This window comes from Dermacentor variabilis, chromosome 2 (assembly GCF_050947875.1).
Source record: "Dermacentor variabilis isolate Ectoservices chromosome 2, ASM5094787v1, whole genome shotgun sequence".
NCBI lineage: Eukaryota > Metazoa > Arthropoda > Arachnida > Ixodida > Ixodidae > Dermacentor > Dermacentor variabilis.
Window position 1 is genome coordinate 126,947,676 of NC_134569.1, and position 13,834 is coordinate 126,961,509.

The 13,834-nt window shown below is 44.1% G+C and overlaps 1 protein-coding gene across 1 annotated transcript in view; it reads left to right on the forward strand.

Moving 5' to 3' along the window:
• RpL8 (ribosomal protein L8) overlaps positions 1-13,411 on the forward strand; it is a 67,810-nt gene extending 54,399 nt beyond the window's left edge. The window contains exons 3-8 of the mRNA XM_075681966.1: positions 1,855-1,950; positions 2,562-2,699; positions 3,304-3,456; positions 7,919-8,242; positions 9,948-10,034; positions 13,282-13,411. Coding sequence (XP_075538081.1) covers positions 1,855-1,950; positions 2,562-2,699; positions 3,304-3,456; positions 7,919-8,242; positions 9,948-10,034; positions 13,282-13,356 — 873 coding nt within the window. The 3' untranslated portion in view covers positions 13,357-13,411. The remainder of the gene's footprint in view (positions 1-1,854; positions 1,951-2,561; positions 2,700-3,303; positions 3,457-7,918; positions 8,243-9,947; positions 10,035-13,281) is intronic.
• The last annotated feature ends 423 nt before the right edge of the window (positions 13,412-13,834 follow it).

Below are 13,834 nucleotides of genomic sequence, written 5' to 3' on the forward strand. Positions count from 1 at the left end.
CACTCTTAGAACAATTTACAGCCCTTGATGTGTATCTTGTACCACAACACTCTTAAAACAGTTGCACCCTTTGGGGTATATATTTGTCCCACAACGATCATCGCCATCTGCCCTGCTTGCGTTTCCTTTCTTGAAAATGCTGCGCTCGCTACTTTCCTGTCGAGAATGCTATGTCATGCTGATAACGTGCATGCCGTTCGTGACTGGGAAGTACCGGGCTCGCAGCATTAAAGAAAGGAAACGCATCAAGGCAGATGACGATTATCGTTGTGTGGCAGAAGGGACACTCCAAAAGGTGTAAACTGTTCTTACACTCTTAAAACGGTTGCACCCTTTGGGGTGTATATTTGTCCCACAACAATAATCGTCATCTGCCTTGCTTGCGTTTCCTTTCCTGAAAACTCGGCGCTCGCTACTTTCCTGTCGAGAATGCTGCGTCACACTGATAACGCGCATGCCGTTCGTGACTGGAAAGTGCCGGGCTCGCAGCGATAAAGAAAGGACACGCGGGCAACACGGATGGCGATGCATGTTGTGGGACAAGATGCGCCCCAAAGGGTGCACATTTTTCTAGGAGTGTAGAGTGTAATAAAAATTACACCCTTTGGGGCTTATCTTGTCGCACAACGATAATCGTAATCTGTCTTGCCCGCGTTTCCTTTCTTTAACGCTGTGAGCCCGCTACTTCCCAGTCACGAACGGCTTGCGTATTACCAGTGTGACGCAGCATTCTTGACAGGAAAGTAGCGAGCACCGGGTTTTCAAGAAAGGAAACGCAAGCAAGGCAGATGACGATTATCGTTGTAAGACAGATATACATTCCAAAGGGCGTAACTGTTTAAAGAGTGTACACTCTTAGGCAAAGTTACACCCTTTGTGGTGTATCTCTGCCACACAACAATAATCGTCATCTGCCTTGCTTGCGTTTCCTTTCTTGAAAATGCCGCGCCCGTTACTTTCCTGTCGGTAATGCTATGTCATGCTGACAACGCGCATGCCGTTCGTTACTGGAAAGTACCGGGCTCGCCGCGTTAAAGAAAGGAAATGTGGAAAAGACAGATGGAGATTATCGTTGTGCGACAAAAAGGTGTAAATTTGCTTAAGAGTGTAGGGGTCCTATCCACGAGATCTCGAATTTTGTTTTATTCTATAAATTTTCTCTCTCTCACACTATGGCGTGCCTCATATGATCAATTGTGGTTTTGCACCGAAAACCCCAGAAATTATTCATTTTACATGGGCTCACTGCAATTTCCCCATAGAGCCATTTCTTTCAATTATGGGGTGTAAATCTGCCACACAACGACAATCGTCATCTGCCTTGCTTGCGTTTCCTTTCTTGAAAACGCCGCGCCCGCTACTTTCCTGTCGGCAATGCTATGACATGCTGATAACGCGCATGCCGTTCGTTACTAGGAAGTACCGAGCTCGCAGCGTTAAAGAAAGGAAATGCGGACAAGACGGATGACGTTTATCGTTGTGTGGCAATTAAGATTCAAAGGGTGTAAACCTTTCTTGATCGGTAGGCATGTTTCCGTCATGTTCGATCTGAAAGTGGACAATTAGATTAATAAAGCTTGTGTATCTAGCAGGCATTCATGGTTCATATATTTCTCTGCGGTCTTGCGCTCCGCCACGTGGACAGCCGCGATGCCTCAAAGTCGTCTGCTTCAAACATGGATCCATGGCTTCAAAAATAAGTTAAAATAGGTGTAACAGCTGCGCCATCTAGATTTTATGTGCTTTATGTGTAATTTGTAAACAAATATTGCCGTTCAAAAATAATAAAACATTCTTTTATTATACAATAATATTTTATCATATCTACGTGTATATTTGTTCTTTTGTTTTAAGCTTTTTAATCTTACCAGATACGACACTTCGGTGCAACACGAAGGGGCCACCTTCCTTTTTGCGTTCGCTCAAGGCGAGGGATACGCAACCGCAAATGTAAGTGTTTTCTAAATCCACAAATTTCCTCGTGAAATAACTTTGGCGGTAACCATCCTAGGTTGTAATAAGTGCAGCAAGGCTCTCTCGTCACCGTTATAACATTATTTTGGCGCTGGCACCAACGTGTTAGTTTAATATTGTGTATTTTGTGAAGCTATCCGGCGCCTTTCATAAGCTTGCCATGTCCGGCGACTGAGCGTGTTCTGACAGTCCTCCGATTCTCCAACTAGACCTTGCCCTTGGGCAGTAATGCAGTAGAACTTAGATGTTCATTCACTCTTCATTTTATGGTGACGCTGTCGCGAATTTTCCTCCAGTGTCGCTATGCATGCAAGGTGCAGGTGCACACTGTACGACATGCTTTCCGTAAACCGTGCCAAGCGAATCGGTCAAGCGCTGCTGTTCTGACTTTACAATTGCCCTAGCTGGGACGAGTAAATCAGCTGCAGCGTAAGGCACGGGGAAGCTTGAAAACATTGCTTGCTTGTTCTCTAGTTGACTGAACGACGGTCGTAGTGGGCAACTTGCCGCGCGTCGTATGATATGCACGTCAGGTACTGGCAAGTGAATAACTGCAGTGCTGCTGTTCTTCTTGACGAATGTTGTAGATGGGACGAGTAATCCGGGCTCAGCGTAAAGGAGCGGGAAGCGTCTTCCGCTCCCACAACAAGCACAGGAAAGGAGCTCCCAAGCTTCGAGCCGTCGATTACGCCGAGCGTCATGGCTACATTAAGGGGATTATCAAGGTGAGGTGACCGTTCTCTTACTCGAACATTTCATGTTTTGAAGTTCAGTTTGGGCATATTGCGGAGAAGCGAAAGGGTGAAGCGCCGTACAGAACACGTCGTACATGCAATATTCGTGCAAGACTACGTGAACTTGTTCGTTGCGCGATTGGTAAGATCTAGGGCCACTAGTTATAAGCCAGTGAGGCTTTGCAGCATGTCAATTCTTACTACCGTGTAAACTACTACGAAGGCGAAAATGTGGAATTTAATTTCTTTTTTCAAACACAGCTAGGTATTAGGTCTTGCTGTGATTTCATTGAAATAGTATTTCAATGAAATCGCTCTTTACCTGTGTGCGCACGAGTGATGCGCAATACTACAGTTCCTTGTTTTCACGGTGCACCCTGGCTCTCGTGTTGCAATACATAATGCATCCTTTATGAGCTGGTTACCACATTATCAACAGCGAAACTATTTGCCGCATGTTGCCTATGTTTGTGCTCAAAGTAAATGATTACCTGACACTGTCTTGTTGCTGCAACTTCAAGCAGAAGTTCTTGAGCTGTCATTCCTGGTCTGTCTCGTTCCACGCCTCAGTGTCACATTCAACTTTTTGTCGCAGGAAATTCTGCATGACCCCGGCCGTGGTGCCCCCCTTGCACGGGTGGTGTTCCGTGACCCGTACCGGTACAAGCTCAAGAAGGAACTGTTCCTGGCAGCAGAAGGCATGCACACTGGCCAGTTTGTCTACTGTGGCAAGAAGGCTGCCCTCCAGGTGTGTATGCTGGCATACCATGCTCTGCCTGCCTCCTGTCGGTACCTAGTGAGTGCTACTTTCAGTGCCCATCAATGGCTAAGACGCCTTGATGATAGTGAGCCACACATTGTAGATGTAATTTGTGTATGCTTGTACGGTATCTACCATTGCAAACCAAAGTTAATGAATCTTGTCATCTATGAATTTTAAATTTTGTTTGGGCGCATGGTGATGGTGGTCCTGCCTTTTATATCGGCTCGCCCTAGTTGACCGTGTCCAAATAAGCTTGACCACAAAGAAGAAGAAAGAAAAAGAAGAAACCCTGGAAACGTTTTTTCATGAACTTCAAAAATGTTCAGTCATTGGGGCAACGCCTCATGCTGCCACCAAAATTCGAGGCGTCTCTTGGTCACCTTGGCGGCCCCGACCTTCTTGCCATTCTCCGTCTTAAACCCAAGCGTGGTAGGCAGTGCCGATGTGCGGGTTGGCGGAAAGATGCTGCCGCACTGGAGTACCATGTGACTCAGCGTCTCGTCCAACCTTCTATAGAGGGCCCGTGTTCTCGAAACTTCCTTGGTGAAGTGTGCTCTCCAAAGGTGTGAGTGCAGCATGCCAGCTCGTGCCTCCACCAGCAGTTCGCTTGCCTTTGAGTTGTGGCAGCACTCGGTGCGGATCTTGAGCTTCTCCCTACGACTAGAGGGACGACTTTTCTTCTGCGGCTTTCCGCCACGCAGCTGTTTCCATATGTCGCACCTGGAGCTGTACTCTCTTGCCCATTGGGTCATTGTAGCTATACACGGTTTCCAGAGGTACACAATGGTTGTCGCATGCTTCCCGCTAATTGTGATCCCGTTCAAGCTCTGGGAAACAATGGACCTCAACCACATGAACACACTGAAAGCATTTATTGCATTTGCAGCTAATACTTGTGCTAGCTAGCTAGCTGTAGGTAACTTAACTCCTTGAAGACGGTGCATTTGGTTTCTGATTTAATGGCTGGGGAACGGGTGGCCATGGCATCTTCTGTGGCAAAACATAGCTGACCATGTGTGAAGAAAGGTGGCAGATAGCAATGGAAAGGGCAAATGACACCCTCAGCACCAAGCCAGAAGTGGGGAGCTGCGGTGTTACTTGTGTGGTCACGTTGAAAAGCCATCAGCGAAGCGTCATGACATGTATAAATGTGGGAAGCTTGCTGCTAATGTGTTTGTTCCTTCCCCTCACCAGGCCCCTAGCAAATCTTGGTTATACGCTGGAATTTGTTACGTGTCCTCTAGGCAGCGTTCTGGCGCATAAATTTTTCAGATCGGCTCATTAATAGTCGAGATAGAAATATTTCAGCATCGCGAACCCATAATTTCAGGAGGCGAGCTTTACCACAAACATAGACGCTCTCTCCACTTGCCCCGTCTAGCCTCTGCAAGTGAAATTCTTTCCCTGCATTCTCCCATACCAGACCTCGAGGATCGTGTGACGCATACGTTTTGCGGTGCGATGCACTTCTGCTGACGGCGACGCGTGCAAGATATTGTGATAGTCCCGTTTCGCGCAGCACACGATTTTGTGCGCTGTGCACGAGGACACCTGACTAGTGGTATAAGTCTCTGCTACACGAATGCTGAGGTGGACCCAAGTGGATCACAGAGCATGATCCTGCACTAAAACACGGTAGAAAATGATATTGTTTCAGTGTTTGCCTGCGCGACTGCACGACGTGGCAACAAGCAAACGAAACGGAAGTAAATCTCTCTTGCTGTAGTGCGAAGTAAAACAAACATGCAGGCATTCGGTTTGTATGTTTTATTATTTCTCTAAGCTTTTATTAGTCTATTCTAGCAACATAACAGATGTTGGCCTGAATAATTCTTGAAGTCACGTGTCACCATGAGTGACGTTACAGCGCGAGCACATGTACGTAGGCGCACTAGCACATGTATGTTATCCTCCGGCTTGGAGCTTGGTGGCCACGAGGAGAATGGAAAATGGCGTTCGGTTTGAAATTTAACATCTTTCCACGGTGTGTAGTAATGTAATACTTTGCAGACACGGGCGTTATCGCGGATTGTATGCTCTTCTCTTGTCAGCTCAAAATGGCCAGACCTGGTGAGAGGGGCCCTTTAATAGTTTTTTTCCCCCACTTTCCACAAGTGACCAGAAAAGCATTCAGTATGCTGCGCATGCACACGTTGCAACAGCTAGGTATGTGTTATACCATATCTAGACAAATTTAGCTTCAAATTTTGTCCGCTATTGCCAGTGATTTGTTCTAGCTGCGTGCATTAAAAGTAAACTTTGTTGTGGAAATCAGATAAGCAGACCAAACAAGCACGGTCTATTAATCCGAAGGTATGATGTATTGGTACAGGCTGTATCAGGGACGTGCCTAGTAGCAATTTTGAGACCAAATCAAATACAAATCGAATAGTGCCAGAAGCAAATTGAATGTCGGATAGTTTTCGGTTATCACAATTAATTTAAAACAGTCATCACATCTTTGTATTCTTACCATTGGCAAGTTTCTGTCATAACATAGTATGTTATTTAGCGTTGTTTATTAAAGGCACACATGGAGCACTAAGAGTAAACAAGTACTTCCATTGCATGCACAGGCCTCTTCAAAAAGTGCGAATGATGGCTATACAGCCAGTAAATTATGGCTGCCTAAGTCACATAGCCTGGTCCACTAGGCAAGTTGTCGTGTTCTCTGTCTATCCTATGCCCGCGAGGGTGAAAATTTACCATACTTTTGCTCCACTGTTATGTTTAATTGGACACAGGTGACGTTATGAAATATTCTGAAGGTATTCTAAAGAGTATTCGCTTATACAGTTACTATTCAGTTTGAAGACTGAATTGAATAGCACACTCGATTCATTATTCAAAAGTTCCAAATATTATCGCTCCCCTGGTCTCGATAAGGCAGTGCTTATAATTTCGAGTTATTGATGGAGACTAAATTTTCACTGCAAGACAGTATTGGTGGCATGCCAGTGTGGTTTAAGGTGCTGGCTTATGGACACGGTAGGCGCGGAATTCAAACCTTGAAATGTTTTTACTGTGAATTAAAAAAAATTCTTTATGCAGCAACAGACAAGGAATTTGTGTGGCAATTTTGGCAAGTGTCAAAAAGGCTTTGTGAGGGCAGGCAGCAGTTGCAATGATGATTTCTACGACTGAAGTGAAACCCACCTGTGTGGAAGTTTTTTAGAGGCTGTTTCTGAGCGGCTGCTGAGCCCTGCACAAATGCCAATTGCCGGCTGAGACTTGTGGCAATCACTGAACCTTTTGCAGATGTTCGACTGTAATTGCAATTGTGTGCATTGCTGTTGAGCAACACTCAACAACTCGTGTGTAAATTCACTCGGAGATACTCATGTGACACGGTTTTTGTTTTGTGCAGCAAGCTAAACAAATTTTATAAGCCTGAACTAATGCTTTGAGGGTCAGCTTTTTTGCCAAACGCAACACTCCAGGGTTGATTTTCTTTATTGCAAATTTATAATCTTCAGACTGACCTATTTTTTAAAAAAAAGTTAAATTTTTTGTGATCATAAAGTGACAGATATTTGAATATGAATACAGATGGGCTTGCATAAATACTTGTAATAAGAATGAAAAGTAGATACACAGAAATAGATATAGTATTTTGATTCGGCACTTGAGCTGTCGGCATTAGAGGAATTGCTGCCCAAGACGCTTGCAGCAGAGCAACCAGCGCACATGGCCATAGTGTAATTGAACAGTGTGTATGTATGAGTGCAAAATTAAACGAGTTGGAAACTTGCAGTAATCCTTCGTCCCATTACCAATGAGGGGTAGTAAGTTCTTGCGAGTCTTCCAGGCATTGCAGCATTGTTTGTATGTGACGGCATCGTTTGTATACACTGGCACCCGCTTGTGAACAGATCCATTTGCACCCCTGTGAGCAATAAGCAAGCGTGCATCTAGCGATGACCTTTCGAGAGATTAAAAACCAGGTAGACATCAGTTTTTATGGGCGCAACGAATGGAAACAGCCTGCAAGTTAAAACCAAAACTAACCAATGCGTGAGCGGTTGCTGAAACGCCAGTGTAAAGAAGCCGTGATATGAAAACCAAGAAATTACGGAGAGAAAAATACATTCCTTGTATCCACACGGGGTAGTAGCGCTTGCTGTGCTACAGAGTGGAAAAATTGGCGAGTTTTTCAAACATGCAGGCTGTGACGTAAATATACGGCATCGACCATTTGGGACCTGTTCACGAGGCCGCATGTTGACCTCTTTGGCCCTCAAAGGGTCAATCTCGCTAGATGTGATCTTAGTTTTCCTCGTTGGTTGAATTTTAGTTCAGCTGTGCTGTGACCACATTGCAATGTGTCTAGGCAGACTTTCTGTGCTGAGTGCTGGGGGCATTATTTGGTGTGAAGCAGTTACGCCAACTGTTGAAAGCCCCTTGTTTTATTGACTTCTTCCTTTCTTGTGTATGTCCTCGCTGCCAGGTGGGCAATGTGCTTCCCGTGGGTGTCATGCCTGAAGGCACGGTGATCTGCAACGTTGAGGAGAAGGCCGGAGACCGGGGCCGGCTGGCACGTACGTCGGGCAACTACGCCACTGTGATTGCGCACAATGCCGACACACGCAAGACGCGCATCAAGCTCCCCTCGGGCGCCAAGAAGGTGCTGCCCTCAGCCAACCGCGCGATGGTGGGCATCATTGCCGGTGGCGGCCGTGTTGAGAAGCCCATCCTTAAGGCTGGCCGTGCGTACCACAAGTACAAGGCAAAGCGCAACTCATGGCCCAAGGTCCGAGGTGTTGCCATGAACGTGAGTGCTGCCCTGCTCTTCTGTTCCATTTTGTGGTTTGTCAATCCTGGCAAGTGTTCTCACTGGGTGCTCACACGGTCAGTGTCAAAAGGGGTATGGTTATCGTCAATAGCTTATGGAATGTGGAATATTAAAAAAAAAAGCTGTATATTTCTGCAGCCTGGGTGTGAAGCCTGGCATTTGGATTTCAAAACTGTACATGTCTATGTGAATGACATAGTATTGTATAGTTTTGCTGGCGTATGTCACAAACTGCTCAGTTTCTTTCAGGTTTTATGGTCCATAAACATTTAATGCCTAGTGCACATTAGCAGGTGGAGGCAGCTTCCTTGCTGATTTTAGAGCTTGTTAGGGGGATAGTACCATTGAACCAGGGAATAATGCCAGCAGCTTTTTATATAAAGTATCATTGAATGGTCTTCTGAGAGCTTGCTAATTTTATGGTGCAATTTGAAATGCAATGGTGCTTTTGAAAAAAGCTACTTTACAGACATTTTACTTTGAGGCCCTATGTGCAAGGTGGACAACTGCCGTAAGTCTGACAGCTGACAAAAAAAAAAAAAAAAATTCAGGGAATTTCAGTTTTGCCTTTAACAGTAAAACATAGCATTCAAAAATCCTTGACAGCTTCTGCACTGTCGGTGCTTTGTTTCATGACATTTGCTTGTGGGCTGTCATTCTCAAAATTCGGAGGAATAACTTTGTCAAGAATGTAAAACAAGGTATGAGGAACTTTAGAGATAGAATGATGTGGCAATATAACCCGCATAAAGCTAAATATATATGGAAATTTTCGCTTAGCACAATGTAGATGCTGGATTTTCAATGACAGGGCCCTTAGCGCTGTCACGTTAAAACAGAAGCGTCAGGGCGGCACAGTGGTTGGATGTTGGAATCCCTGCCGTGATGATTTCTATTGCTGAATAATGCTGTGGAAACTCTCTAGAGGCTGTTTCTGAGCAGTGGAATTTCATCCCCACTACTGTGTGTGCCAACCCAGCACAGGGTTCGAGATTGTTTTTGCACTCTGAAAACATTAAAAGGACTAGCTTTTTGGTTTCCAGAGTGTTGCACTGAAGCTGGAACCGCGTGGTGTGTCTGCTGCACACAAAAATAAAGACATTTTTGTGGTGTGTCTACGAATATTCAAAAGGCGCAGCGCGACTGGGACGTAGACAAAGAAACACCAGTTCTCCGCCGTCTATGATGCGCATGCAACATCATTTGTTATGTTCCAGGGAACTGAGCATCACGTCATGTGACTGAGCTCTCCACTGTCATTTGTGAAAGTTCACGCCGCATTAGGATGCAACACATTCTTTTTTGCCCCGACAAAGGTGGCAGCGATGCATTTTCAGTGGGCAAGCACTCAAACGACACTTGTGCACTGCCACCCTGCATCAAATTGCATGATAAATTGCAGCTTGCAGTTCCAGCCTAATGCAGTGCAGCCATAAAATATAGGAAACCTTGGATGTTCACAAAATAAAGAAATTGCAGTTATAATGTGAACACATCAAAACTGCATTCATGGGAAGAGGGCCTTTTAGCTGCATGCATTGAGTGGTTGATTAATGTGTTCCATGTAGTGATTTATTCTACAGACTGCTGTTTCCTGTGTTTCAGTATAGCACTAGTCCTCGTGTTCAGCATTTGTATTGTGTGGTCTGTGTGAAAAGTATTGTATCCTCTCCATCCCATACAGCCTGTCGAGCATCCTCACGGTGGTGGCAACCACCAGCACATCGGCAAGGCCTCGACTGTCAGGAGGGATGCCTCAGCTGGTCGCAAGGTGAGTTGTTTTGCTGTCCTCCTGCTATGGGGTCTCTCTGTACAGGTTGGCCTCTTGTGTAAATTGGCTGGGGCTCCAACTTTTGAAACCTTGTGGCTGTTCTTTAGATCTCGTTGCTTTTGCATAAGGAGAGGCAAAATGTCAATTCCTTTAGTACTTTATTTAGGCAAAGTTCGAGTGGTCTGTTAACACCTGGTATTCATATGCTCAGTCAGACATTTCTGGGACACAGTATTACTGTGAATCCACCTCTAATTCATTACAACAGCAAAAGATCTTTGAATCCCACTCAGTGGTGCTCTGTAGTTAGTACAAAAGGTGCCCCGACAATAAACAGACATTAGTTAATCGTTCAGCTGGAACAGAATAATTATGAAGTATAAGTTATTGTTCCCTTATTAAATTGCAAACTATATAATTATGAAAGTCTACCACTCTGGGCTTTGTAAACGAAAATAATGTGTGAGCACAGCTCATAAAGTTTGGTATTATCAAGACCTGGTAATGGCAGTCATTTTTTCCATTTTGCCTTTATACCGCTTATCTTTTAAGCAGAAGGGCATTGCTGTGAATAAGCCCTGCTTTGCCCGACATCACGCGTTCAGTCCCAACCACTGTGGTCCCATTGCGGTTAGGGTGAAATGCAAACATGCTTGTGTCCTTATATATTTAAGGTGCACATTAAAGAACCCCAGTTGGTCAAAATTAATCCGGAGCAGACCCCTCCCCCTGCCGCAAATAAAATTATTTGGGCACGTGAAATCCCAGAATTCACTGAAATTTTGTATTGCTGTGGCATTGGCCAGCATGTGCTATGTGAACTGCTTGCAGTGTTCGGCACTAATTCCCAATAATGATGCTTGCACCCGAGACTTGAAAAAAGTTCCCCATTTATGCCATGACGTAAACAATTGCCTGCTGATTACTTTCTAAAGCAGAACTCGCTAGCAATGTGCAGGGGTCATGTAATCTCGTGCTATAAAGAAAACGTAAAGTGAAAGCTGAACGTTGATATCTCGGAAGTAAACCAGTTCATATGCTCTCAAGTTCATTCTAATAGCATTGGTGGCTTGTCACTTTCACAGTACAAATTTTTCTTGTCCTAGAATTTTGTTTTATTTGGTAGTGCCTAGCATGGGGCAATGCTCTTAACCCTTTGAGGGTCGATTTTTTTCACCATATGCGACTGCCCAGGGTCGACTTTTTTTTATTGCAGATTCGAATTATTCTTGTCGATTTATTTTGAAAAAAGTTCACCGCAATTTTTCTAGGGTGACCGTAAAGTGAGAAAAAAATGTTTTGCGTTGGTATATATGTACTCTTCATTCATGAATAACAATAAAAAAAGAAAATAAACTTATAATAATTGAAAATTTTATGCATTCTTATAGTTCAAGGTTTTGAAAATGTGCATACAAGAATATTTCACAAACTCAAATGTTCTTGCTCTTACAGTAATGTGTACATCCGTAGCATAATTGAACTGCGTGGGTGAGCGCACTCAAGAAAACTGTGGTTGTGTGCCCGTCAAAAAAGCAAAACGTGTGACAAACTTCCACTCATCGTCATCTTATCACCAAGCAGAGGCAATTAGTTTTCGCGAGTTCCCCCCCCCCCCCCAAAAAAAGAAGCTACAAAAACGTGCACGGCGGCATCCTTCCTATGCGCAACGCTGTGAGTGCTAAACGAGCGAGAAACAAGTGGTCGCGCTTTGAGCGATTAGTAATGAGATAGCCATCAGTTCTGCAAGCGCAAGAAGCCGAAACCGCCGGCGGAACAAGATTCAAACCGCCGCGCGGGAGCGAACTAGCACTAAAACAAAACATGCAACGAAAACTGAGCGAGGGAGGCGTGTGAAAAAAAAATTACCTGTATTTCCCACATAGGGGCAGCACATGACAGAAAAAAGTTAGGAAATTGGCGCGCTTTTTTAAACGTACAGACGGCGGCATAAATATGCGGCATCGACCATTTTGGGCTTCGTTCGCGGCGCCGTATATTTATGTCATTGACCCTTAAAGGGTGGAATGACCAATCTTATTTTGAGCAAGAATGGGGGGACATGAAGGGCTCATATCTCCTACCTTAGTATGATCAAGGAGTTGTAGTTCGTGCAGCTGTTAGTGCAATCATGCTGCACTGTTCGTTCTTATTCTTTCCTATACATAACTGCAAGCTTAGTTAACACAGCAAGGTGCTGAATAAAGTAATATAGCAGTTTTTGCTTGGTGCGCATAGTAAAATCTTTAGCTTTTGACAGTTATGGTGACATGTTCTCAGTGAAGGCATCTTGGCTAAATTAGCTATAATGGTTTACTTCACTGTTTGTGAATGGTGAAATGGCTTCGCGGCGCCGTATATTTATGTCATTGACCCTTAAAGGGTGGAATGACCAATCTTATTTTGAGCAAGAATGGGGGGACATGAAGGGCTCATATCTCCTACCTTAGTATGATCAAGGAGTTGTAGTTCGTGCAGCTGTTAGTGCAATCATGCTGCACTGTTCGTTCTTATTCTTTCCTATACATAACTGCAAGCTTAGTTAACACAGCAAGGTGCTGAATAAAGTAATATAGCAGTTTTTGCTTGGTGCGCATAGTAAAATCTTTAGCTTTTGACAGTTATGGTGACATGTTCTCAGTGAAGGCATCTTGGCTAAATTAGCTATAATGGTTTACTTCACTGTTTGTGAATGGTGAAATGGCTATCAGAAATGTTTGGGGACATCACCTTATCCTAATAGAGGATTGCAAGCACATTTATTCTTTGGTTATATTTGCTGGAGTATTGCATGATTATGTAACGTTTGTCAGACATTTATATAACAAAGTAAATATAAATAGCTTCTTGCTGTTATCAGTACGTAACAAATACCACATGCATATAACCAATTCTATATTGGATATAATGAAGGTATTGTTGTCTTGGATGCAACTTGTTTAACAAGATTTGAATGTGCGAAATAACTGCCTTTTCTGGTGTATGATGATTCACTGATGAGAGCTGAACACTAATTTTTGATGTTGTACAGTGCTGACATACAAAGTGTTTCTTCACGTGTGCTTGCAGAATGGGAGTTCAGTCAGCCATGTGAAGTTTTTGAAAAGCGTTTGATTTGTAGTTGGAGTTTATTGACTTTATTGCTGTGTGCAGGACATTCTGTGTCGTAGCACAACTACTGGTGTTTGTGGAATGGCAGTGTCATGAGAATGAGAAAGGCTCACTTGTGTTCTCTTTTATCATCCAGGTCGGTCTCATCGCTGCCAGGAGGACAGGTCGTATCCGTGGTGGCAAGGTCAATGCTCAGGGCAAGGACGATTAGACCTCTCTTGGGTGTTGCTCGTGTTAATAATAAATCAAGATCCCTCAACCAAATGCATGGAGTGTTTTGCGTTATTCACTCTCAAAGAATTGCCACATGATTTGAAGATGTGGCTCTTGAATTCGCTCATATGTTACTTCCCTTGTCATATTGGCCATGGCATGAAGACGTGCCTCTGCATACATTTGCACTTTATTGTAAGCATGAGTAGAAGTGCTTTGTCTTTTGAACATGGTATAATAGCATATCCAGAAAAAGGTCCCAGAGTATAATACTGAAATGGGACCTCTTGGTAGTAATTACACTAAATAAATGCAGCTGAATCTCCTTAATTCAAACTCCAGGGGGGACTGGAAATATGTTCAAATCAAAATGGAGCTCTAACTAGATGCGCTTATGTAGCGCCCGATCGATTGTGCAGTACAGTGAACTAAAAGCCCGTCACCGGGCTTGCATTGAAGTACCTTTCCACATCGGT